The following is a 27,652-nucleotide window of genomic DNA, read 5'->3' as shown; positions in this document are numbered from 1 at the left end:
AAATTTTAAATGACCTGATTTTATTAATAAGGATTAAAAAATGTTGATACTATTAAGTTGAAAAGCATAGGAGTTTTATTTTAATCCTTTCTCTGCAATGGTTTATTTTTTAACTAATGAATATTCTTATATTGTATATATTAAAGCCCTACTTGATAATTCCTAAACTCTTGGTTTCAAACACTCCACAAGAATTTTACAAATTATGTTTCCTGTATCTTCTAATTCTGCACTCTACTTCTTGCTAGCAATCATGTCATCAGACCCCAGACTATTAAAAAAAAGCTCACAAAAAGCTATTAGACTGCTTTTTACCACCAAAATACAGAAAATTAGCCTTATGAATATAACTTGCATGAAAGGATATTTATTAATGCTATAAATCACAGATCCAGTGACAGAAATAGTTTGAATACAAAAAGAACAAAAACGAGGTCACCTGCATTGCCCTGAAAAGCTCTCCAAGTCCTTCAGCGTGGCTCACCTGGGGCTGTATTCTCAAGTGCGAATGTTTAAAATGCAGCTGAAGATCAGTGTTCGCTGGCAAGGACAGTAATCCCACTTTATCCACGGGAATGTTGAGACCCTGGGTGGAAGCCTAACACCACAGACAGTTACCAGTCTGCACCTCCCGTTCACGGGAAGCACTCCCAGCTACTCCTGGACACACCCAACTGTCAGCACCACTACTCCAGGGCCTTGGGGCCATTAAGTAAAGCAAGCGTCACCTGAACACAGGCACTTCGGCACCGTAAGAGCCAACCTGATAAGGGTGACGGCCACAAAGTGCCACTAAGTGACCACCCACCAGACTGAACATACTGCCCAAAGGGATGAGTCAAGTCCTGGCAGGAGGACGACAAGCAGCAGGTTTCATCATGCCACTCACAAAAGACATCATTTAAAACAACAAGCTGCTTCTCTCTCACTTTTCCATCTGTGTTTTTGGATTGTGGTTCACCGTGGGCAACTGAAGCCTCAGAGAGCAACCCCAGCTGAGGAGGGAAGCTGTGGAGGAGCTCCGTCACTTCCTGCGATAGAAGGGATCAAAGTCTTCCAAAGGTCTAGAACACGACCTAGTGAGCTTCAGAACAAAACAACATCTGAAGAGGGCACAGCAAGTCTCTAAAGCAAATCCACGCCACTTTTGTTTGTTTAAAGCTTGAAGAAAAAAACAAATTACACAAACTCATAAATGCCTTATTCAAGTCCTGTAATTATTCTATTTCATTATAATATCATTCATTTTCAATGTGCCAAAAATATGGCTTTACAAAACGTAAACCAGCAATTTTTAGAGAGTAAATTATGTTAATAATTTTATTACTTTTGGTTTTCAAAGGGTAGTAAAGTAACACCTCTCCAAAATCACTTAAGTCTTAACTGATGCCACCAGACGGTTGTGAGTAAAATTTTCCACTATCAGATTACGCCTAGATAAATTAAATATATACAATTTTCTATGGATAGGTACCAAGAGGTGCCAAAACTTGTTCACACTTAATTGTGTAGAAGCTGGGTGAAGTAAGTTTTCAATTAAAAAAAAAAAAAATCAAGCTGGGTGGGGTGGTGCACACCTATAATCGAAGCTACTGGGGAGGCTGGGGCAGAAAGACCGCAATTAGAGGCCAGCTGGGGCAACCTAGCAAGACCCTGTCTCAAAAGAAAATATAAAAGGGGCTTGGGATATGGCTCAGTGTTCCTAGGTTCAATCTCCAGTACCACAAAAAAAAGTTTGAAAGTTTAAATCATTCACTTTAAATTTCAGGCAGTGTCAATGTGACTTTTAAAGAAAAAAATTAGTTTAAAATTTAATAACCACAGGTTTAATAACTTTTTTCCTTGAACACTTAATTAAAACATTTTTACAAGTAATAATCAGATGTGGAATATTTAAGTGTGAAAGATTTCAAAGTTTTGGTTTGTTAATATTACTTTTTAAATGTTCTCAATATATACAAACATAAAAATCATAGATACAATTAGTTATATATCTACAATAATATATGAACACCATTCTCCTTCCCTGGCCATACTGCAATACATAAAGTACTAAATCTCTGTGCTATTCCAGGCAAACAAAGAAAAAGGAAAAAGGGGAAAAAAAGTCAAATGCCTTTAAAAATAAAATCTTTAAAGAATAGTTTCAAAAATAAAGTTCAAATATTGCATAAAATAATTTAACTGCAAATATTACTACATACTGTAAAACAGTTTTTAAAAAAATTTTTGCACTCTACAGGAGTTCCATTTCCTAATTCTATAAAAGAATTTATTGAAAGTCTACATTTAGATAGTAAACATTTACATTCAATTTGATGGGAATTCAATTTTCAGAAGTTAACTGAGCCTTTGTCTCAAAAGTTCGTCTATTTGAGTTTTATACATATTTTTCACATCTTCAAGATCTAATCGAAGTTCTTCTGCTTCTTCTGCTTTTTCTCCATACATCTGCAGAATAGTGTTGTACCTTTGATCCAAATCCTGAAAAATATGTTTGTAATTTTTAAAATAACTATACAGAACATCTTCAGTTATCACAAATAAATCAACAGCTAAACATATGATGGATTTAATAAAAGTATATAATACCTCTTATAAAAACAAAACACGCACCACAATCTATGTAGGTTGGAATAAATAGCAAAAAAAAGATCAAAAAAAAAAAAAAAACCAAAAACCTAGTTGAATGTGAATCTTGACTCTCTCTCTCGGCCAAATCTGGAATTCTCCCCATCCGTGACTAAGTCGCTTTCCCATTAATTTCGGCACGCCTGATGCCACTCCAGCCTGTGATGCACTGAGGGGTGAGCACTGGCCCACAGGACAGACCCAGAGAACACCCGCTCTCACCATGGCGCAGCAGTGACCACAGCATGAGGAAGTGCCCACCGTGGAGGAGCAGACGCCCCCAGAACACGGCTACTGCAAGTGAGTCCTGGCCAGGCCACCCCGTCCGTCCTGCACGGGAACTGGCACAAGTGAAAGCCACTGTGGATAAGGATGCGAGCAGGACAGAGTCCTCTGTAAAGCTCTTTACTCAAATACTAAAACCCTTTGATTTTCAAAGACATGGCCCAACTCATACACCCATTTTACATAAAGTGACACCCGAGGGCTCAACCCCACCCCGGGAGTGAGGACACTTACCCTGAGCTGAGCCCGAAGCCTGGGAATCTCCTTCACTTTCTCTTCTAGTTCGTCGTTCTGACTCGTCAGTTTAACAAGCTCTTCAGCCATTACCGATCGGGTCTTTTCTAGACTGCCGATTTCTAGCTGAGGAATATCACCAGAAAAAGTTCCAATCCATCTTACCTTGTTTAATACGCTTACTAATGAAGAAACACTCAATGAACTAGAGGTGTCGCTGTTACAACCCTGCGCTACCCCTTCAGTAAAACCAACAGCAGCAGAGAAAGAATACCACCTCCCCGAGGGTCGGATTTAGGAATGACTGTGAGCGAGAGAGACGTGAAGAGCTAAAGAAAATCCAAACACTTGTTTGAAAAACGTATGTCTTTCTAATCTCAGAGGCGACACACCCTTCATTATTCTAGTTACTGCAAGAACAACAGGAATGGAAACACTGCAGGGACTCCCTCCAAACTGCACAGGGAGGGAGGCTGTGGTCACTGCCAGATAGATTAGCCAGGGTTCCTGGCACCCATCCTGGCTACACCAGCACCGAGTAGAAGACTGTTCTGATTCACTGCTTGCCAGTTCCGGTTCTCCTAATGGAGTCCCATTACCCTGGAACTGTAAGCATATGATGGAAGTAGAAGTCCTCCACACTCTGTGTATGTCAGGTCCACACTGAAAGCACGTAAAATGGCCCACATTTCCTAGTGCGCGGAATTTTTAGAAAGCAAGAAGGGCAATGGAAAGCTGCTTGCTGTCCACATATGCTGCCTCCTTCCCCTTGCCCACAGGATCTCGCTCCGCATTCCCCCAGGGGTGTTGGGGACATGGGTGGAAAGTCTGGGAGGAGTGACTGGGCTCAGCTCAGCGCCTCCCCTTTTGCATGGAAAGGGCTATGCCAAGGAGCAGACCCCTGGGCTCCTCAGGGTCCCCTGGGCAGGCCACAGCCCATGAGGAGGCCTGCTGCAGCCAGCTTGTCCTGTGGCAGGACACAAGTCGGCCTGGTGCCGGCAGCCAGGTGGCCAGCTCATCTGTCCCTAACTGTCATCATTAAGGTATGTGACATCCCCTGTCTGCTTCGTGTGGAACCCTTTCATTTTGCCTGTCAATTTACTTGAATTCAGGTGCCATTTGTTGGGCCCCCGTTTCCCTCCCTGGGACAGCACACTCATTTCTCCACACCTGCAAGTGAGCGATCTCCCCTTCCCGCAACTTCAGCTGAGACTGCAGGCTCTCCACGACGCTGGAGCCTGCCCCCAGCCTCACGGCATCGTACAGTGTGCCTCCACTTGCCGAGGCCGACATTGGTCCAAATGGGTGGTCGGGAGCCTCATCCTGTTTTAAGTAAGGAAAGCACATGTCAAACAGAGAGATTCTGTCGATTACTGCTTTAGAAGGTCTAGGACTTCAAGGAGGAACACTCAGATTATCCACATTAGAAAAAGAAGGCTAGGACTTTCACAAAGGCAGGACTCATCACCCACCCTTCCACACGCATATGAGAGGCCACGGAGCACGAGGCCACGGACACAGCACACTGCCGCTGCGTGTCGGAGAGAGGCGTGCATAGGAAGCACACGTTACCTGGGACAGGAAAGAGGTCTGCAGCCCCGCCATATCCATGCCACTGATGGAGCTGGAGCGCGACAGGGTGGGAGTGCTAGAAACGGAAAGGGGCTTTCGCTCCTAGGGGAGGAAGGACACGCATCAGGGGGAGCACTTCTCTGTTACCTGACAAGAGCGGCCCAGGCAGACCCTGCCCCTCCCCAGTGTTCAGGATGATCTCAGACCAGACAGACAGACCTGGTCGAGTCACCACGGGACCCACTGCTGTTTCTTAAATGGAATGAGGATGTTTTTTTGTTGAAACAACTGGAAGAACTGATTCAGGTTAAGTAACATACCACCAATTAAACCTACTTATTTAAAATAAAATTACCACTGGGTCTTACAAACCAGGAAGACTCTGAGTTATATATTTTATTTTTTACCGTATCTCTTTAAAAATTCCAAATACATTCAAAAGGTGATCTCCACTAACATATACTATTCCTAATATATTATGCGAACTTCAAGTGCACCATAACCCTTCAAACATAGGAGACTCACTTTACGGAAATGACCTCACTTCTACTGCTAAGCTGCCTGTGGGTCAATTAGGTACATTAGTTTCAGTGAGACACTACAAAACTCATTCTAAAAAGAGGAAGAGATTCTGTAATTCAAGGCCTAGAAATTCAAATGTCTTTGGATATACTCAAACTAGTTTTGATCCACTCTGCTAGGACACTGGTAATACTACTAAAATTCATTACTACATTGGTTTTACACATTAAAAAAGGCACTACAGATAAGCCGAATTACAAAACAATACTCATTACAACAGCTCCTAAATGGTGATATCAAAACAAAACACAAAAGTCAACATAATCCAATACCTTCTCTCTCACTGCTTCTGGAGTGAAAATGGCTTTCTTCCTTTCTTGTTCAACTCTCATTTTTTCCATTTCTAGCTGACTGTTCAACAGCGTCTAGAGGAGAGAGACGGTCAGACACTCTCTGTGATTCTCCCTGCTGGCCCCCTAAGACATCCACGGCAGACTAGGGCCCAGCAGAAACTCCTGCTCGCCCAGCTGCTGCAGGGCAGGGAAGCCCGCAGCCCCGCCCTCTGCCCAGAACCACGTGCCCTGGGGACACCCAGAGTAGCACCTTTTCTCTCCTGGTCTCTTCCAGCATTCTTGCATATTCCTCCTTCAGATTTTCCAGTTCCACCTGGTACCTGGTAAAGCAGAGAGAATTAAGCAAGACTCAAAGGCAAGGGACTGACCACAGAACTCCTACTCAGGGGCACGCTAGGGTAGGTGGTGCTGGTGGGAAGAGGCCCTGTGCCTTTTATTCTTTTATTCCCTGCTTGTGAGGATTTCCTTTAGAGGGAGGCTGAGCACCCTGTTCTAGAGTGCACTCAAACCTCTAAGAGCAGGGCTTCTATGAAAATGCTGGTCCCGCCTGCCATCCCAACCACTTGGGAGACTGAGGCAGGAGTCTCCCGTGTTTGAGGCCAGCCTGGGCAGCTCAGTGAGACCTTGTCTCAAAAAAACTGAGAAGGAAGCCAGGCACCAAGGTGCACAGCTGTAATCACTCCAACTCAGGAGGCTAAGAAAGGAGGATGGGAAGTTCAAGGCCAGCCTGTGTGACCTAGCAAGACCCTATCTCAAAGTAAAAATACAAAGGGCTGGAGATGTGGCTCACCGACAAAGAGCCCCTGGGCTGAAGCCCCAGTACAATGAATGAATGAATAAGAAAACAGAACTGGGGACCTAGCTTGGTAGTAAAGTGACTCTGGGCTCAATCCCCAGTACTGAATGAAAGAAAATATATTTATGAAAGCTCAGATGTTTTCTTTGTAAATCATTTTTACTTAACTATATTTTTAAAGGCAGGATTTCCGAGAAGAGCTCAGTGGGGAAAACACACTAATCACAACTTCAGGTGACCTCACAGCGGTGGCTTCCAGTGCACAGGAAGCCTGCAGTGCTGCTGAGACCTTGCAATGTCAAAATGACTCCAGCAAAGTGGTCTCCACACACACTAGTCTGTTTTTACTAATGACTTAAAAAAACAAACAAACAAACTGATTCAACTGTATGAATGCTTTCCCTGGAAAAATGTAAATACAAACAACCCATATCACCTAATTTAAAAAGCCTGATGTGGTCCAAGAGTCCCAGCACCATCTTGACATGTTTTTACCAGTTATCCCAACTTCAAATGCTGAGAATCCTGCTCTCAGTTCTGAGTGTTATGATGCTTTTGACGCTTTTAACTATGGCTTCAAAATATCAGGAAACTACCAACAACACCACGGTTACACCACCAAACATGCTCACCGATTACTTTCATCCTCCAGTTTTCGTAGCTTGCTCCTCTCCGATTCCAGCTGGGCCTGGAATCGACTGTTCTCCTGCCTCAGGAGAGAATTCTGTGAATCCACGGAAGACATCTGGGTCTTGATGGCCAGGAGCTCCTCAGTGGCTGCCCGCTCTCTTTCCACTGCTGCTGCCAACAAGGTCTGCGACTCAGCTGATTGTAGGAGAGGAAGAAGGACCATGTACCCGCGACCAACGCACCAAGCTGACCCAAATTGGAGCTAGCGAGGCCTGTGGCCAGTTCAACCGACAGTTATCTCCTGCCTAAGCCAGCACTGCCCGCTGACACAAATGAGCAATCTGAACTGAAAGCTGCTCTATCACTCATTTCCCAAAGTAAAATGCTTTGAAAATGAACCTTTGCATTCAGAGAGCAGTAGACTGGGGCTGGGGATACAGCTTGATGGGAGAGCACTTGACCAGCAGTGCAAAGCCCTGGCTTCCCTCCCAGAGCTGCAACAGCAACCAAGAGAAGCAATAACAAATGGTCCTTCAGCAACTGGACGTCCATAGGCAGGGTTTTAACAAAAAGGTCTCTATCAAAACATCACATATGGAAGTTAACTCAAAATGCATCACAAATGTCAATGTACGACACAGAACCATGAAGCTCAGGAGAGCACTGAAGATCTTGAGGCTCTAGGCCAAGCAGAGAGTATGACACGGACAGCAGAAGCAAGTCACAGATTGAAAACTCAGGGAAACAGACTCCTCCACTGCGTCACACTTGGCTTCTTGTGGAGAAGGGAGAGACACTGCAGACCAGGAGGAAGGACTGCCAGACACTCACACAGGCCAGGTCCACAGGGTGGGAGACTCACAACGCAAAACGGGACACACCAACAAGCCAGCTAGAGCAGGGACAGAGACGTGAGAGACGCGTGAGCGTAAAGGACATGTGAAGGACACGTGAGTGGAAGAGCGCCCAACAGGCGTGCAGGGGAACACAGAGAGCCTACTGAGATGGGGCCACCTGCCTTCCCAAAGAGGGACAGGACAAGGCCCAGGAGCAAAGGCCAGCCAGGGCAGGCAGGCAGGCAGTGGGGAGGGCTTGCAGACGGAAGCTGTCGGCATTTCCTTCAGAACCCGCTGCCCAGCTACCACGGGACTGCCAGCCACCGAGATTCCCCAGCCCGCCCCGCTCCTGACAGGAGGCAGGGCCACTGCACAGACAAGACCAAGGCAGTTACCAAGCCGCTCAGAAAGGCTCTTCTCCAGCTTCTCCCACGACGACGTCTGGGACCCTAAGGTGGCCTGCAAATTCTCTATTTGTCGAAGCAATGGCCTCGTTGTCGACGAAACACTCTGACTCAGCTCCTGGTTCCGATTCTCTGCTTCCTGGAGCCTCTGAATTAAGAGAACAAGTCGTCACGACTAGCAACAATAAAAATACCCAAAACACTAGAAAACCCGAACTTCATCAGAGATGTCTGGGAAAAAACTGTTTTTCCAAAAGAAAACTATTTGTTTTATGAACCAATTTTTTCTACTCAATCCTTCAGTTGGAAAAAGCTGCACAGAGAATCCAAGTGGGTGCTTCGTAGCAAAGCACTGCAAAGACAGCCGTGGTGAGTCTAAAGGTGAAGGGCCCCCAGACTCCTCGGAGCTGCCTCTTGGCTCAGGTACGTCTAAGTGTTTAAGAAAACAGAGCACTGGTGGGAACTTTACTTCCTCTCCCTTTTCCTAGGTACGTTCACTGATGAAAAGGAAGAGCAACAGAAGCCAGGCAATGGCTATCTGCCCAGTCACGGAAGACTGATCCCCGTGAGGAGGACAGCCATTACGGTTCAAAGGGCAATATGACGGACTGGGCACGTAGCTCAGAGTGAGACCAGTGCCTGCCACAGGCAAGACCTGGGGTCAATCCTCAGCACTGCAAAAACATAAAAACAAAGACAAAATAAAATCAAAAATACTGAATATTAACAGATCTATCATGATAAATTTATTTCCTTCAAAACAAAGTTGGATGTTCTCCTGGATCTGTTTTTCAGGTGCCCACTCTGTTCACCTGAGCCACAGCCACGCAGCAGCTGACGAGGACAGTATGTGTTCAGCTCCACACGACACCAGGGAGTCCATATGTATTTCCAGGAACCACCCTTTCTGACTGTCGGGGAAAGCTGCGACAGTACCTGCTGAAGTTCACTGATCTCGTGGCGTAAACAGTCCTCCTTCCTGGCAGCGGCCTGCTCTGCCCGCTGCAGCGCCAGCCGGAGGTCCCCCACCTGGAGAAGAAAGCAAGTCATCTCCCTGCCCATGCGTCATCTACAACGTCCTGATAACTATGCAAGTCACGCCGCGGTGACTGGCTGCTCACGCACATTGCTATGTACTTCAGAGTGTCTGAAGAGCTTTCACCCACAACTGCCACACACCCCTTACCAAGCAGTCCCAAAATGACAGACATCCAGCAAATATGAGGAAAGCGAGGGGGCCAGGCTCAGCCCTCCACAGCACGGAGGACAGACGCCACATCTGCTGAATCCGCCACACAGGCCGAATGCCACAGGAGTGGACACGCTACAAAAGCAGGCGCTCAGTGGAGCGAAAGGGCGACAGGTGAGTTGGAAGCAGGTGCTGCCAGAATATATTTTGTTATATAGTTCTCACTTTGTAAATGTTTTATGTATCCAAAATGTAAAATTGAACCAAAAGCGTCTGGGGTCAATGAGGAGAGATTAGCTTTTTCAATCAATGGGGAAAACTGACATCGTAGCGGAAGACGTACTGGAGAGCCATCGGGGGAACTCCTCGGCAGCCTGCTGGAAGCCTGCAGGAGCTGGGGCAAGGACTGCTTCTTAAACACGACACCAAAACACGCGGAACAGCAGAGGACACACAAGCTGGACTCCGTCAAATCACAACCTTGTGTATCAAAGGAGGTGATCGTGAAAATCGAGAAAACATTCACAAACCCTGTATGTATCAAGGGATAGTTTGCAGAATATGCAAAGTACTCTAGTAACTCAACAATAAAGAGAATACAGTCCAATTTAAGAGAAGGGCACCATCCCCGGCACCACAAAAACAAATAAGTAAAAGAAAGGAAAAGGGACAAAGGATTAGAATATGCCAATACACTTCTCCAAAGAAGACCCAGAAGTGGCCAATCAGCACAGGAGAAGCAGCTCCACATCACCCAGCACACTGAGATGCCAATTCCACGCCCACTATGAGGGTCACAGGAATAAAACAGAGAGACAGTAGCGAATGTGGGCCAGAGAGTAGAGGGCACGAAGCTCTGATCTACTGCTGGAGGAAACTGGGGAAAAGTTAACTGTGGTCTTACCATAGGACCTGAGGTATGCATCCTGGAGAATTTAAAACATAGGCATACAGTGGATAAGGAAAATGTGGTTCATACACTCAACAACATATCACTCAGCCTAAAGAAGATGAAATTATGGCATTGGCTGGTAAGTGGATGGAGCTGGAGAATAGTACACTCAGCAAAATAAGCCAGTCCCAAAGAACCAAAGGCTGGATGTTTCCTCTGATATGTGGATGCTAATTCACAATAGGGGCGGGGGGCGGCTAGAGAAGAACAGAGGTACTTTGGACTGGACAGAGGGGAGTGGGGGGGGGCATAAGGGTAAGAAGGATAGTAGAATGAACTGGACAATATCACACTATGGGCATATATGACTACATGACCCATGTGATCCTACATCATGTACAACCACAAGAATTAGAAATTGGACTACATTTATGTTTGATGTATCAAAATGCATTCTACTGTCATGTGTAACTAATTAGAACAAATAATAAAAAAGAAAACACATTCATACAAAAACTTGTATATGGATATTTATAGCAACATTCATAGTAGCTAAAATGCACACATAACTCAAAATGTCCACCAACTGATGAGCTCCGAAGACAAAGCCTCCCAAACTTGGTTTTCCCTCCTTCATCTAAGGCCCTGGATTGCCAAAGCTATCATGAATGAGCTAAAGAGTGACATAAATGCTCTTGAAATTGTATATAACAATTATGTGCATATATACATTCTGTGGAAACAAGGCACTTACCATCATACTTTACTCTTTTTTTGGCAAAGCTGGGGTTTGAAGCCAGGGCCTCATGCACGGTAAGAAAGTGCTCTCCCAATGAGCTACATCCCCAACACCATAAAATTCTTAAATAAGTCTGAAGCTCACAAAAAATTAAATAATATGCACAATGTGAACATCTCTCTTTAATAGCAATGTTACACACAATACACAATCACATTTTGCATAATGCAGCACTCTTCAAGATGCCCACCAAGATCCCCGTAGCACCACAGAAGGTCTGATTCAGGCCAGCAAGAGCTGTTTGACTTGCAAAGTATCAACAAAGGCACAGACGGCCATGTCCGTCCGTCCACCACCCGCTGCTCACCTGGATAGCCAGCGCTTCCTGCTGCTGGCGGGCTTCCTCCTGGGCCTTCTCGAGTGCTGCAGACAGCTCTTCCTTGGCTTTCACGTCACGATTCAGAGCCGCTTCCTGGGCCGCACTCTCCTTTGCAGCATTGGCTTTGTGAAGATCAGTAAGTTCTCTTAAAAAATTAGATCGACAACTTTTATTTAAAATAATGTGCAGTTAACTAGGAGCCTGCTGGTGAGATTCTGTTAGCGCAGCAATCTGCAGAATGAAGGAGAGCTCCCCACAGCAAACCCGGCTACTGGGAGGGCTCTGCAGCCTGCTGACCAGTGACAGCTCCCACACAGGCGTAAAATGCTACTGGGGCTCCGACAGCAGGAAAGGCCTGTCCTCAGATCCCCCCGACCCGCTGCGCTGGGCTTGGTCCTTACTTGTATGCACTGTCCAGAGCAGCCTGAATACTTCGATTCTTCTCCTCAAGTTCACCCGATTCCATTTGAAGTCGGCTAAGATCCTTCTCTTGGCGTTCCACCACAGAGTTTAGCTTTTTAATATTTTCTCTATGTTGTTTCTCAACCTCTTCTTTGCCATCAAGGACCTATGTTATAAAAACACACAGAAGTCTTTTTTAGTTAACAACAACCTGGTAAATAATTGTATCCCATGAATCTCAGGAATTAAAATAATGGAGAAAACTCTTAACAATACATCTAGTAAATTCTTTGAAAAGTTCTTCTCCCATGACACATCTGATCGAATCACTCCCAACACTCCAAAAACCAGGGCCAGCTGTCCCTACAAGAAGTGGTGACAACAGGTACGTAGAGAACGGCTGTCATTCACCTGCTTTAAATGCTGCAACTCCTCTTCCAGATCTCTCACTTTTTTGTTCAGCTTTGCAATGGTATTTTCATTGTCTTTGTCTTTAGATCTTAATTTCTTAATGATGTTAGAATTATGTAGTTGCTGCTTTGAAAGTTTTTCTCCTGGCAACAGTAAAAAATTAGAAATCAATCTGGTGATGATTTTCTGAGAATCTAAACAGCTTGTTTATCTCACTAGTGATGTAATATAGGAATTTTTAAATAAAAATTTTAAAAACAAAGTGTTAAAACTGATTTGGACAGGAATAATCAAAGACTAAACTTATTAGGTGAAAATTGCAGGACAGGACTCTGACAGTTTTAAAGAACTCCTCCAAAATATTATGCATTTCAGAGAGAAACATGTGCTCTTCAATGAGAACCTTGGTATCACCCCCAGAACAAGCGGAGTATGAAGCTCCTGTGGAGGCCAGTGCCTGTCATGGCCGCCTGGGATGCAAGGAGAGGGAGGTGGAGTGCTGACCAGGACACTCACCCCTCTAGGTGGGAGCTCCTGACATGGCCGCCTGGGATGCGAGGGGGAGAGGTGCAGAGCTGACCAGGACACTCACCCCTCTAGGTGGGAGCTCCTGACATGGCCGCCTGGGATGCGAGGGGGAGAGGTGCAGTGCTGACCAGGACACTCACCCCTCTAGGTGGGAGCTCCTGACATGCTGCCTGGGATTCGAGGGGGAGAGGTGCAGAGCTGACCAGAGCATTTCTCACTGATAATCTCATCTGAAGCTTCTCTTAAAATAAGTAGCAAATTCTGAACATGGACCTGCTATTGGAAAACTGGACTCTAAACTGGTCATAAAGAAGGGCAGAATCCCCTATTCTGAAGCCCGAGACCTAAGAGCCAGATGCAGCAATCTCCCCTGGGTCCTGGGGCAGGACAGTGCCCAAGTGCGAGCCTACGATAGCTATGAAAAACCACGGACTCTCCAGTGGACCACGCCTCAGAATCAAGGCTTAAGGTCAGCACAGGGTACTTGAGAAGGAAAATGGGTGAGTCCTTGGGAGACTGAAAACCACAATGTAAGCCATCTACAATGGCTGTCAAGTGGCTTAGATAAGGGCAGTGCCCGGTGTGCAGAAGGACAGGGCAGGACGGTACCACCTGATTCCTTTAGGTGATGAAGGGGTCCCTGTAGTCTACCTGTGGCTTTGAGCTTTCAGGTGTGGGTCTTAAAAGCACTTCTGGGGGACAGGGCACTGTGGGTGCTCCTGTGGGAGATCACTCAGTGCAGCCCACCCCCAGACTAAGTTACTAAATTTTCAAATTGAGGCATTTGTTAACAATGTTTAAATAATTTCCTTAAGTTATAAAACATGCATTTAGCCTTCCCTGCAGTCTCTGGAGGACTTCTTCACAAGCGTGAGGAAGTCCTGCTGGTGGGTCTTGTGACTCTCCTCCCTCAGGGCCTAGAGTTCTGCCCCACATCTATCTGCAGGGACACCTCCCTCCCACTGCAGCAAGCTCCTGAAGGACAGGAAGACAGGCCGAACCAGAGCTGCACCAGAACCTGACGCCGAGCTGCTCGACAAATGTCAGCTCAACACACAAAAACACTTGAGTAAAGCTCCATGTTTCAAATGAACTGACTGCTTCCAACTGTTCTCAAACTAAGTTTTTGTTTTCTAGAAATGCAGTTAGGTTCAATAACATTAGCCCAGAAATGTCCAACTTACAACACATGGAACAGCAACGTTTTAGAAATAAAATGTCCAATATTAGGACAACAGTGAAGCCAGTTAGGTCTACCGTGCAACAGAGCCGATCAGAGCCACTCACGGCAAACGGCAAGGCGGGAACTGACAGAAGGAAGCCGGGAAGGCCCATGCGATCTGAACTCTGCACTGCGCTTAACAAGACCACAAGCAATCAGGCTTCCTTCTATCCCCTCTTGTTTCTTTCTCATACACTTTCCTATACTTCAAGCATTTCTGCAAATATTATTTCCTACCTCTTGAAAAGCTTTAATTAATAAAGAAAAACACAAATTGACTTAACCACTTCATCCAAAACCTCCTCTCTGCACAAGAAATCCATCAATGACCCTTAGAAGTGATCTATCTCATGATGGACCTTTACTTTCTATGACCTGGTCAAATGTAATAATTTAAAATTTAAAACATGATGACAATGAGAACATCATCATCACTATTGAATGTGAACCCCAACACCCTGTACCCAGCCAGAGGCAGTATTTTTCCTATTCTTGCAACAGCCATCTTTCAACAATGGCCCTCAAACTTGTCACAGCTTTTACAAGGCAACCTGAGTTTTGCCTATTTTTGAATTTTTTTTGACCTCCCTAGAAACAAAAACATGTATACTTTATCTGTCCCCATGCATCCTACTCTCCTGCTTCCATAAAAGGCATTTCCTGTCACTGACATCCAAACCTTCCTTGCTCTTATTTACTTTTTTTGTCTTTTGTGTTTTGAGACAGGGTCTCACTGTGTTGCCCAGGCTGGCCTCCAACTCCTAGGCACAAGTAAGCCTCCCACCTTAGCCTCCCAAGTGGCTGGGCCAGCTCAGCAATTTTTATTCGAAAACATCTGCCTGTCACATGACAAGGATTTTCCTTGTTCTTATAATATTTTTCATAATCAAAAGATTACATACCTTCTTCCATTAATCCTTGAATCTGCTCATCTTTCTCTTTCAAAAGGTCTGCAGTTTCACTACTATTCAGTCTAGTAGCAAGTTCTTCTTTTATATTTTTGACTTCCTGATTTAAAAAAAAATATGTAAGTACTATAAAGTTACTTTTATTTAGGCATATTTTTCCATTTTCCCCATACCCGAAGAAGCCATCCATAATCACAGTTCTATAATAAATTTCTGAGTTTTCTTCAGTTGACCTATTTAACTAAGACTAATAAAACAGCTTAGAACATGCCATATAGAATCTAAATTCAGATATATAAGTAGATTTTAATATAGAAATATAAATGCAAATAAGTAAACCACCTTTTTTAGGGGGCAATGTTGTGGATCAAATCCAGGCCCCCATGCATATTAGTGATCTACCCCAGCTTTAAGTTTACGTGCAGTATCCTCACTATCTATAGACATCCACTCTACAGGGTAAACGTCACTTTAGAACAACAATCAGGAGGGTTGGTTAGGTAGTATCAAGCTGACGTCGGAACCTGGACCAAGCCAGCTAATCAAAGCAACCAAGTACACAAAGGCATGATATGACGTCTCTCCTTTCTGAGGAGTACATATAGGAAAATGGTGAATTCATACTAACATTGGTCAATGAGGGGGAAAGCAACCTAATTGGGAAAGGCCAAGTGCAGAGACAATGTTATGAGCAATAGTTGGACTCAAGCACTAATTACTACCTCAGTTGTAAACAATGTCTGAAATAGGCAACTTTCCAAATTAGAAGCATTACAACCTGGTTCCCAACCAGAGTAACTGCCCCCAACAAGACATCTGGCATTAACAGTAACAGGCAGGGAGACGGGGAGGAAGAAGAGGGTAGCACACTGGAATGTCATGGGTTGGCCAGGGGTGCTGTCCAAACAGCCTGCAGTGCTCAGAACAGATCCCACAACATGCAGTATCAATAACATGGACGGTGAGAGACTCTGCATTAGAATATGTCAACACCATCCCCAAAAAGGAATCACTAGTAGAAAGTTATATCTTAAAATTACTTTGATATATATATATGTGTGTGTATGTGTATATATATATATACACACACATACATATATAGTATGTCTGAAGTAGCTGGAAAATAATAAATGAGAGTAAAGATAATTTTTTAAAATTAATAATACCATTTAGATTTAAGTGTTAATTTACTCTGATGGAATTATAATTCACAAAAAATCATTCTGATCATCTTTGCTATATACCTTGCAGATATTAACATAAAAATTATAGAAACCAACATCTTTTTACATCTTATACTATATTTAAAAACGATAAATTTAAATGTATAAAAACTTACAACCCAGTTGTTAATATACTAGACATATCCTTTAATCTTCTTTTTTCTAACACCAGCATACAACGGGTGCGTGCGAAGTGTGTCTGCCTACCTTCTTGGCAGCGTCTCTCTCCTTACAGGCCAGCTGAGCCTTCCTTTCGGCTTCTGCGATCCTCTGAGTGAACTCACCCTTCAAGGAAGACACACTGCTGCTCTCCTCCCTCACCCTGAACATCTCGCTGAATTTGAAACACAAGAATGAAGACACTGTCTGCATAGCCCAGAGATGACAAGATCAGCCTACTTCTCAAAATGAAGACATTTCTTTAGCATGTACCTTATTCAGATGGATCAGGTTTAGATAACTCTGGGGAGGGGGAAGTACTGTGGTTTGAGCCCAGGAGTGCTTCACCACTGAGCTAAATCCCCAGTCCTTTTTATTTTCTCTCTTTTGAGACAGATCTCACCAAGTTGCTGAGGCTGGAGCCCCCCTTCCCTCAGCCTCCCGTGTTGCTGGATAACAGGCGTGCACCACCACACCTGGCTTAAGTTACTCAACTTTTAGAAAAAAAAATACTTGCTTAGTTTATTTTAAAGCAGCTCAAATATAAAGTCTCAATTATGAATCTTCTGTCTCATTTCTCCAATCTCCTTAAAGCAAATCAACACTCACTATTTTGACTATGTTATTACAATTTTGTTTAAACATGTTTTACTAGAAGACTGGTTATAAGGGAAAAGAGGTAAGATGGGGTTTTTCTGTTTGTTGTTTGTTTCTTTGTTTTTGACGTGCAGCAATTGAACCCAGAGCCTCACAGATGCCAGGAAAACGGCTCAAGGGCTCAGCCACCAAGTTACATCCCTAGTGCAAGAATTTTATTTTTGGGTGGGTTTTTTTTTTTTTTTTAATCTCTCTCTTCTATGCTAAAGGGAACATGGTAAAGAAAATCTGAAACCTTTGAGTAAGGTTTTGGCTGAAGTACTATTTAATTTTCAGTAATTGTAAACAAGTTAAATCACAAGACATTTTAATTTCAAAGCCATCCCTGAGTCACACAATGCACACGGGGCTCCACAGAACATGCAAGCCACTCACGTTCACAGAGTACTTACTCCTTCAGGTTGTCATACGCTTCTTCTAGGAGTGCTTTTTCTTTACTAAGAGATAATAACTGGGCCTCCCGTTTTTCCAATTTTTCATTCAGAAACTGAACTGTCTGAAAAGAGAATACATAAAAGTCAAAACACTGAATTTTTAAAAGCGCACTGAACATATGCAGGCAATGAACTCAGTCAGCGTGAAAAACAAGACAACGCTATCTCATAACAACCAAAACAACACTGGGAACTCAGAGCTGCAGGGGCACAAGAACTTGTGCAGCTAGCAGGAGAGTACTCATCAGAACAGCTCCAGGTTGGCGCCAGCGCAGAGCCAGACACTGCGGTGCAGAACCGCAGACCAGCTGTGTGTGCCCAAGGCCTCAAGCAGGTCCACAGCCACATGCAGGTCCACCTCACAGGAGCAGACTCCTGGTGACATGTGATCATGTTCACAGCAGGCTGTTTGTAACAGCAAAAGTTGGAACAGCCTGTAGGTCCACCAAAAGAGGAAGGAAGACAGATGCATTGGAAGAGATCAGGGAGCCTCTGCCTTCCTCACTACTCTATAATCCGAATGTAGATGTTTTTAGCATGACACACTGCACTTAACAAACAGAAGTAACTGTGGAAGCCCATAGGCATGTACTTCTAAGGCTTCCAGAATTCCTAGGATAAAGCAAAAAAAAAGTGGTTCTGAGGCATCTCACCCCTCAGGTTGTGCTGGAGCACAGGTGAACAGGTACCTGAGGGAAAAAGAGGACCTGCTGGACCAAACAGTAGTCTGACCTGAATCAGGACTGTGTCAACTGCGGAGTGACTTTCCTTCTCAAGTACACTGAAAATACCCTAAAATATCTTCCTGAGAGTGAGAGTGTTGTTTTCGCGGAATTCAATGTACTGTTATGAATTTTATAGTGTACTGCTATTATTAATTTGAGTAATATATCCGTGGCATTCTATTTGTGAATAATGTTAAACTTGGTAACAGCATTTGGCACTTTTAAAACTATTAAATAACTCAACACATGGCAGTTACAAGACATTTCAAGACATCCTGTATCTCAGGAGTCTATTAAAGATTCCAGATCCAACTGAATTTCTATACCTAAAAATTATAAGGAAAAACAAGATTATTTCCTCATTCATGTAAGATACCTACCCACTGGAGATATCAAAAATAAGTATAAAGAGGGGTTGGAAATGTGGCTCGGTGTAGAGTGGCTGCCTAGCGTGCATAATCTCTGGGTTCTGGTAGTATCATAAAACTAAATAAATAAAATAAATAAACACGGGGCTAGGGATATGACTCAGAGATAGAGCACTTGCCTAGCATGCGTGAGACACTGGGTTCGATCCTCAGCACCACATAAAAATAAAATAAAAAGATATTGTGTCCACCTATAACTAAAAAATAAATATTAAAAATAAATATATAGCAATAACATAAAGAGAAAGCAAATTAAGGCATTATAAGGACTGTACTCCTATGCATCAATGAAAATATTAATATTAAAATCATCTAAACCTAAATAATAAAGATTAATTTTAAAATTTGCTCCAAATAATGTGAACATGCAAAAAACATTCTAAGAACAATATAGTCAGGTTCATTTTAGCATGTCTATGTGCAAAGGCATTGAGGATATGTGCCGTAAGAGAAGCTCTTTCCAACTGGCATACTGAGGAGGATCGCATACGAGGGAATTTTAAAGCCACAAGGGTTAAATGACAAAGATAAAAGATGGAAATTCTTATGTTTAGTGATATTGAAATATCAACTTATTCTACCATGTTGTTATGGAGAAATTTCAAATAATTTAATATCTATCAGTAATTTTTCAATTTTAAGGTCCTTAATGTTACATTGAAATGGCAAAATATCTATCTTTTTAAATCAGCACAAGTCATTGGTATCAAAGAAGACTTTTTTGGGGATTGAACACTTGGGTGCTCTAGCACTCACCTACACCCCCAGTCCTTTTTTTTATTTTGAGATAGGGTCTTGCTAAATTGCCCAAGTGGCCTCTATTTGTGACCCTCCTGCTCCTAAATCACTGGGATTACAGGTGTGTGCCACAGTGCCTGCTGAGATGAAAACGTTTTAAAACAAATGATTTTCTCTCTGAAATGCACATTCCAAAGTCCTCTCCTACTTTCTACAGTACCTTGCAAACATCTTCCTTCTCAGCAAGAGCCTCAGGCTGTGCCTCTGCGGCTCCCCCCTGCCCGGCCACCTTGTGCAGGACAGCGTGTCCTTCGCCCACTGGCGCAGGAGAAACCGCCATGTCTGGCTGCTCACAGTTAACGGGAGTGGCGCTCCGTCCACTTTCTTCCATCTCTGCTTCTTCGGCAGGTGCGACCAGTGTTCCATCGGCCTCCCCTTCAGCTTTTCCTTCCACAGACTCCACTGTCTTTGTCTTCAGAGTTGAGCCAACCACAATCGGCCCTAAGGCGTACCCCTTGCCTGGCAACTCGTCGTCTGAATTGATCTCGCTCACACTCCGGCTATCTAACGACTGCACACTGAACGAGTCTATTCTTTCAAAAGCATCGGAGGAGCAGCAGCTCTCACTGAGCTTGTGCAGCTCATCTAGGCGTCCATACTCAGGACAAGTGGACGTGGAGAGCAGCTGGAACGAGGTCTGCATCAGGGGAAGGCTAGACCTGGGGTCTGCGGCTTCCTGCCTGGAGCTCGCGGAGCTCTCGCTCATCACGCTCTCGTGGTCTAAGACCTCAATGTCGCTGGTGGTGGATGTGCCCGAGGAGAAGGTGCTGATGGGAGGAGAGGGGGTGTTGCTCTGCCTATCTTCCTGCTTTGGCTCCTTGGGCTCCAGAGCCACGCCCTTCTCTTCTGCGGTGAGAGCCTTCGGAGAGCCATGGGGCACACTTTCTGTAGCTGGTTTCACGGTTATTGCACTCTCTGATGCTTCCACACCTGCAGCTGGCGCCTTCAGGTCAGACTCTCCACCAACAGATTCCTCGAGCCTGCCCTCAGCTTGAGGTGACGGAGTGCCTGCCGCCTGAGCTCCCCCTGACACACACAGAGGAGGGTCCTTCACTTGCGAGTCACTGGTTTCAGGTCTTGACTGTGCATCCCGCAAGGGTTCATGCAGGCCGCTTTCCACCTCCTCTGGCCGCTGTGATTTAGCTGGGGGCTTCGATACCACTGGGCTCTTCTGAATGCCCTGCACATCAGTTGGAGAGAGAAAGGCACTGAAGAAATTTTCTGATTCATCTACAACAGTCCTGCGAACTGGCTTTGTGATTGCTTTAGGAGAGGCTGTGGGTGGACTCTGAGGTTCAGTGTTTGATTTCAACCCCCAAGTTGAAGTATCCCATCCTCCACTGACAGCAGGACTTATTCCTTTGATAAAATACAAATATAAAAAATACGTATTACTTTAATATTTCAATCATCATTGTAAACCAATACAAATGAAAATCTAGAGAAGAGAGAAGCTATGGAATGTGACTGTAATGTGCACCTGCTAAACTCTTGGTTCACTGCATCATTAACCAGCTCTGCCTGCTGCATAGGAACCAGGAGCACCGGTAGACTGCACCTGGGCCGCATCAGCAGAGACAGGTATGTTACACACTCCACAGCAAATTAACAATGCAGTGGTATGTGTTTGTTGTGGTGGTGGTTTATTGGTGCTGGGGATGGAACCCAGGGCCTTGTGCATGCTAGGCAAGTGCTCTGCCACTGAGCTCTAACCCCAGCCACCAAGCTATGTTCAACAACCCATGTTGAGTCCAAAATACATCTGATTCATCTCACAAAATCCTTACTTATGGGTCATGCTCAGTCATAACAAAATGACCTATTCCATCAGTTTCATATTCATTTTATCCTTGTGATTGCAATAGTAAAACACAGTTATAAACTACAAAGAGGGCAACATTCAAAAACTGAACCTAAAACATTGGAGACAAATGTTCTTTTCCAAAGATCAAACCAAACTGATAAGAACATGAAGTTCAAACAAACATTATTCATTTTCATCCACTTAATGACAAGCCGGTTCTCCAAGTTCCACTCTCCAAACTCATTCTAAAAGAAAGTTTTGTTCTCTTAGAATGTGTTCCCAAGTTCCAAATTATGACATCAATTAGTAAGGTCATTATGAATTCAAGAAATGTACCATTTTTAGAACTACTACATTTTGAGACCTTTTTTTTTTTTTTCTTGGTACTAAGCATTAAATCCAGACATGCTTAACCACTGACCCACATCCCCAGACCTTTTTATTTTTTGTTTGGGGATAGGGTCTTGCTAAATCTCTTACAGCCTCATTAAAAGTGCCAAGGCTGGCTTTGAACATGTGATCCTCCTGCCTCTACCTTCAGAGCTGCTGGGAATACAGGTATGCACCACTATGCCAGCTAACCCTAGGACTTTTAAAAATACTCCACAGAAAACAACATTTCTGGGGCTGGGATTGTGGCTCAGCGGTAGACTGCTCGCCTAGCACGGGCGGGACCTGGGTTCAATCCTCAGCACCACATAAAAATAAAGGCATTGTATTGTGTCCATCTACACCTAAAAAAATTTTTAAAATTTTAAAAAAGAAAAGAACATTCTGGGCAAAAGGGTAATTATCAGTCAAAGAAACAGCAACTTCTAAAAACCTGATAATAAATTTTAAAATGAAATATTTGCTAAATTATTTCCAGCATGTCTTTTAAATATTTTCTCTTTCTAAATTAAAAAGTGACTGAGGAGAGTTATCACAAATCCTGCACAATTAGAAGTTAATGGAGAGAGCACAAATAACTAAAAGTTCCTAAAATCATCAAGCCCTACAGTAAAGTTTCTCCTTTTTTTTTTTAAAGAGAGAGAGAGAGAGAAAATTTTTTTTAATATTTATTTTTAAGTTTTTTTCAGCAGACACAACATCTTTGTTCGTATGCGGTGCTGAGGATCGAACCCAGGCCGCACGCACGCCAGGTGAGCGCGCTACCGCTTGAGCCACATCCCCAGCCCTAAAGTTTCTCCTTTATTATGACTTTAAAGTTGGATGGGATAAAGATGCCAGAAACTTTAGTTTGGAGACATAGTTTTAAATTCATTCCTTTAATATATGAAAATGATGAAAAACATAAAACCAAAATTAAAGATGGAAATGAACAAGCAAGATTATTAGGTCAGCTGATTAGTTTATCATCATCCCAATGAATGACAGGAATAAAATTTGTCTCTTGAAAAATGCTTTATATAATCAGTTATCTGACATCCACTTAAACTACTCTGTTCTTCAGATAATGAATGGTCCTTTTGATTATCTAAAACATGGTAAGTGATCAGCAAACATTTATGACATTTACTAAAACCTGAGTATATTCTGAATAAGCTATTTTTTAAAATAAATTATATAGCAGGATTCATGCCCCAGATTTCAAAAACATATTCTTAAATTCTATCTCAAGTTCAGAGATTCAAAAGGTGGGATCCATGTGAAAAAAGTAAGTAGAGCTACTCCAAGAAGGTCAGACACCATCTTAAAAAGTGGTAAGATGACAATGAAGCACCTCATGATTAGAGCCAGAACTTTTCTTTTTTTTTTTTTTTTTAATAACACATTTTTTAGTTGTAGTTGGACACTATATCTTTATTTGTTTTTATGTGGTGCTGAGGATTGAACTCAGAGCCTTGCACATGCTAGGTGAGTGCTCTACGGCTGAGCCACATCCCTAGCCCCCAGCCAGAACTTTTCAACAATGTAAAATTAAAATAGAAACCAAACATAGTCAAGAATAACTTGCTCTTTCACCAAACTTGCTCTTTGCTTCACACTCCCCAAATCTGCCAGTCTTTACTCCACACATCAGAATGCTGACCTCCTTCCTGTTCTTAGACTTACAACACAAAAGCAGCTGAAGATGAGCGATTCATTTCAGCAAATCTGACAGACTTAAAAAACAGTAGAATGAATCGGACTTCACTTTCCTATGTTCATATATGAATGTATGGCCAGGGTAACACCACATCTTTACCACCACAAGAATGGGAAGTTATATTCCCATTCTTGTGGTGGTAAAATACATTTTACTGTCATGTATATCTAAAGAACAATTTAAAATTTTAAAGAAAAATGAAAAATGACAGTTCCAGGGGAAATAGAATCTGACAGATTTGGCACTGCAGTTATAAAATTGATACAACCCAAATCCTTGGGCCAGGTTCCACTGGTCATAATCCCTGTCTTCTGCCCCGGGATGTCTGAGCCAAGCACAGCAAACTGCTGTTTTGTGTACATAAACTACACACTCCTTTGTTCTCAGACCTCCCACGGTATGACTCCGGGCCAGTGGCCTTGGGGTGGTGGATTCAGAAAAGAGGACGTCGGAAGAGGGCCCTGTCCTCATTGCTCCAACCCTGACAGATCCTGGGCAGTTGTGAAGATGACAAGCCCATTAAAAAGCCCAAGTGCTGGACAGGAAGCACTCAGAGCCAAGAGTGGTGCCCTGCTCGAGCCTGTGACCTACTGGGGCACCCAACCACAGAAGTCAGCAGTGCACCTACAGGGACACGGAGGGGCCAGGATGCCAGCGCCAGTCCATTCACACACCCCAGATCTGATACGCAAACGGCCTGAACCAGGCCCTGCAGGACGTGGCATGGGGACAGCAGACAGCACAGTCCTGGTCAAGAGAGTGCTCAGGACCTGGGCCAGAGGGGAGAGAGAGAGGGTAGGAACAGGGAGACCACGCAGAGGGAAAGGCACATTCTGGAGGACCCTGTCCACACCAAAGGCAGGAGTCTCTCCGTCCACACCGCCGGCAGCAACCGCTCCGTCCACACCACCGGCGCGCAGCCTACCCGGCTCTCCGTAGGGCGCCGCCTCGGCCCAGGCGTGCGGCTCCTCCTGGATGTCCAGCACCCTGTCGATGGACTTCTGGGCCTGGGACAGGGCCTGCTTGGCGAAGCTGGACAGCTGCGCGGCGTTGAACCAGCTCATCGCCCCTCTGGCCGGCGGGGCGTTGGTGCGGAGCGGGGCGGAGGCCGCCTCAGGCCGCCAGGTCGAGTGGGCAGCCTCGCCCTCTGCGCTGGGGATTGGTCAGTGGGCGGCCATGGCCCAGCGGCCCCGCCGGGACACGACCCTCCCTCCCGCCGGCCGAGACGCGGCCCGTGCGCATGCGCCGGCCCCCTCCACGTCCACAGCGCCGGGTCCGGGTTCTCCTGTGCGTTAGGGCAGCCCGGCGTGACGTCACGTCCGGGACCGCGCGGCCGGGTAACCAGCCGCGCCGGAGGCGCCTCTCCGACACATCCGGCCGGGACTGCTCCTCCCGGAAATCGGTCCGCTAGTGAGGAACCCCAGGTAACGCCTCGCGCCTCCGGCGGCGCCTGTGCGCCTGTCACCCGGACCCCAGGGCGAGCCTTGGCCTGTATACCGCGCAAGAAGCGTGGGCGGCCGTCGGCGCCAGACGCCAGGCCCTCGCGAGTAGGCGGGGCCGGGGCCCGTCGAGGTTGTGTGTGAACCGCCCCGTTGATGGGCGGTGGCGAGCTCAGAAGCACTGTCCTTGGGAGGCCGGGGCGGAAGGCGCCCAAGTGCCAGGCCAGCCTCGGCCAAGCTGCACTGTGTCCGCGTGAAAGTGCAGGAGGGCGGGACGGGGATGAAGCTCGGACCACCCCAAAAGGACCGAGGCACCTGGGGAACGCCGAGACTGTCGCCCGTCGCATGCACGGGGCCTTAGCGAGGTGGCCGCCTGCATGCAACTACGCGTCCGCCCCGCATTCCCGTCGGGGACAGCGCTCGGCCCTGCGGGACCACTACGGAGACCGCCCAAATCCAGAAAAATAGAAGAGAATGACCCTCTCTTCTATTGTACCGGCAGTTGCATCCAGAGAATCCGCAGGAAGGAAGGAAAAGAGGCACAAGATGAAAACTACCAAAAAAACAAAACAAAACAAAAAAGGCAAACCAGAAAATAAGACTGAACCAAACCTCAAAGAAAACCAGTCTGAGAAAAGCCAGAGGAGGAGGGACAGGAGGGAAAAGTAGACAACAAAGACGGATTCACTCTCTGCAGTAATTTAAGGACGACATATAGAGTGCAAAGGCATTTGGGCAATGAGGTGGATGGAATAGGAGGGCTGGGCTCAGGGTAGCGCACTTGCCCAGCATGCAAGAGGCACTAGGTTCTCAGCACCGCCTATAAGTGAATAAAATAAAGGTTCATCAACATAAAAAAAAAATAGAAAAACAGAAATAGACGAGAATTAGAAACAAACCTAAGGGTGTTCCTGGATGGAACGTTAGAAACCAGCCTTGCCCCTGTTCACCTTGATTTCCGTTTCATAAAGATATTAACATTGCTGTATAGTGTTCTTTTATTAGCATTTTTCTAATATCTTTCCTAGTATATCTTTTATTAGCATTTCCTAGTGATAAAACGTGCAGGTATATCCATCTTTCTACTCTTAACTAGCTGGTGTTAGTGGCTTTAGATGTTTCTTCTCTTACCTGCATCTCACTGTTTACTGTATTTTGAACCTATCCTATTTTTACTAGGATTTTCTCATTGTGTAAGTTCATAATAAAAAATGAAAGTTACTATGTAATATATGAATATATTTTGAAAGTTAATAATACATTTGTATTATAAGCATATTAAGAACTTGTTAAGGATGAAAGGCTAAAAGTTTAGTCTCAGTTGTGCTATATGTACATATAACTTTCTTGTAAGCACTATCTTCAAAGATTGGCCTTGGGAAGAAATCTTAAGTTGATAGCCTAGTTCCTACTCCAGTCAGCAGCTGTTTTGTTTGGCCTCACTTATGTTAAAGACAAAATCCACCAACACTTAAAAGGCAGACTTCATACAAAAATCCAGGGTTCCATGGTGACACTCACTCAAAAGCATCTTGGACTTGCCCTAGGTCCTCCCAGATCTCTGGGACCTGGAAAGGGAGCAACCTGCCCAGAACCCATGAACAGGAAATGGAGGGAACTGTCGCATGGAAGACTCCGGTGAAAGGAAAGGACAACTACAAAATGAAGAAAAGCCAGAAGACCAAAGCAGGGCCTGAGATGAAGGGAAGTCAGGCAAGGAAGAAAAGTTGGATGTGGAGGGGAAGCCAGCACACCAGGGAAAGCTGTATGTAGGCTGACAGAAGCCACGTGATAAGGGACAACCAGAAGATCAGGGTGAGCCAGAAAAGCAGGGAATGTGGGTGATGAGGGCAAACCGCAGGTGAGGTCAAGCCATAAAGCACCACTGAAGGGTTATGTGCCCTGTTGCAGAAGGGAAATGGATGGGCCACACTGATATTCCCAGTAACTCTCAGTAGGACCAGAGTAAAGGCATTGGAGCAGCAGATGAGAAATTGTACAGGTATATAGAGGGTCCAGGAAGAGAGAAGGAAAAAACAAATGGGCAGCTTTCACCACATGCAGACACCTGCAGGATGTGCTGGCCCCAAACCCAAAGGGATGGGCAGAAAATCAGCATGGAGGCAGGGGCCACTAGGGCCCTTTTGCCTTCAACTCTGGCTTCTTCGATCATCCTGTGGCAGCCTGAGTTCCCTGCCAGGATTTTTCCAGGCCCTGTGCTTTCACCTTGAGCTGGTACTTAGCATTAGGCGACACTCTCCTTACCGGTGGCTCCTGACCCAGCTACAGCACTGTTGGTACAAGATTTGTACCTGTGTATGCTAGAGGATAAATCAAGAGAAAATCTGCAGATCAGCTTTGTATAGAAGACCCAAGCCTCCTTAAACTATTTCTTCAGCAGTGAGACGGAGACAGTATTACCTTTTCAGAAGGCTACTTTGGAGAAGTATAGCACCTGAACAAAGGAGATGCTAAATGTTGTTTCTTCACCTTCAGAAGTTGAGGCTATGCTGGGGACATGGCTAAGTTCTAGCTTAGTAGTCCACAAGGCCCTGGGTTCCATCCCTGGTATCCCAAATAAACTAACAAAAAGTCAGGCTGGCTCTGTGACTTTTTAGGTATAGAATGTAAATTTACCCCCTTTGGACTGATAATCAAACAATTTGTCAACATGGAGCTGGGAAGAATAAATGAAAACCACTGACACATAACTACAAAGCTTTTGAGCAGAAAACTGCCATCTAACCAAAAAACAAAACAAAAAAACTGTCATCCAAGTCAACAGCAAGGACTACATGTTCCCACATTAAAATACTACAACCCAGGTTTTTAGTACATGTGCTTGATTTTGGTTTTAGTATCTTTGAAGAAACAAAAATATGTTGTGACCTTAATATAAAAATATAGTTATTCAATTTCATTACATTATTATGTTAGAGGCAAGTCAAATTAAAATAGTAGAT

At 44.7% G+C, this 27,652-nt stretch overlaps 1 protein-coding gene across 2 annotated transcripts; it reads right to left on the bottom strand.

Moving 5' to 3' along the window:
• Positions 1 to 24,556, bottom strand: TMF1 (TATA element modulatory factor 1). 2 transcript variants are annotated; one of them, XM_081275897.1, is made up of 18 exons: positions 24,176 to 24,556; positions 19,518 to 20,716; positions 17,365 to 17,468; positions 16,364 to 16,490; positions 14,928 to 15,033; positions 12,276 to 12,418; positions 11,864 to 12,030; positions 11,451 to 11,607; positions 9,200 to 9,292; positions 8,255 to 8,411; positions 7,026 to 7,218; positions 5,848 to 5,917; positions 5,577 to 5,669; positions 4,723 to 4,824; positions 4,321 to 4,473; positions 3,151 to 3,276; positions 2,309 to 2,484; positions 1 to 1,161 (listed from the first exon to the last, which is right to left on the bottom strand). In XM_081275897.1, the coding sequence occupies exons 1-17, from the start codon at positions 24,312 to 24,314 to the stop codon at positions 2,341 to 2,343; spliced, it is 3,273 nt and encodes a 1,090-aa protein (XP_081132023.1). In that variant the 5' UTR covers positions 24,315 to 24,556; the 3' UTR covers positions 1 to 1,161; positions 2,309 to 2,340. The 2 variants fall into 2 exon arrangements, with proteins under 2 accessions (XP_081132023.1, XP_081132022.1); XM_081275896.1 differs by having other exon boundaries at positions 1 to 2,484.
• Between the last annotated feature and the right edge of the window lie 3,096 nt (positions 24,557 to 27,652).

Source organism: Spermophilus citellus (genome assembly GCF_964194105.1).
Source record: "Spermophilus citellus genome assembly, chromosome: 19".
Taxonomy (NCBI): Eukaryota; Metazoa; Chordata; class Mammalia; order Rodentia; family Sciuridae; genus Spermophilus; species Spermophilus citellus.
The sequence above is the reverse complement of the archived record's forward strand: the minus strand, read 5'-3'. Positions and strand labels throughout refer to the sequence as shown.

Bases quoted from the DNA above. Each gene is read 5' to 3' on its own strand.
- TMF1 (XM_081275896.1), bottom strand. From the start codon at position 24,314: ATGAGCTGGTTCAACGCCGCGCAGCTGTCCAGCTTCGCCAAGCAGGCC. The intron at 8,412-9,199 runs GTACTGTCGCAG...CTCTTAATTCAG, and splicing joins AGATCAGTGAACTTCAGCAG to AGGCTCCAGGAAGCAGAGAA. The intron at 5,918-7,025 runs GTGAGCATGTTT...CTGCTTTACCAG, and splicing joins CTGGAGGATGAAAGTAATCG to GTACCAGGTGGAACTGGAAA.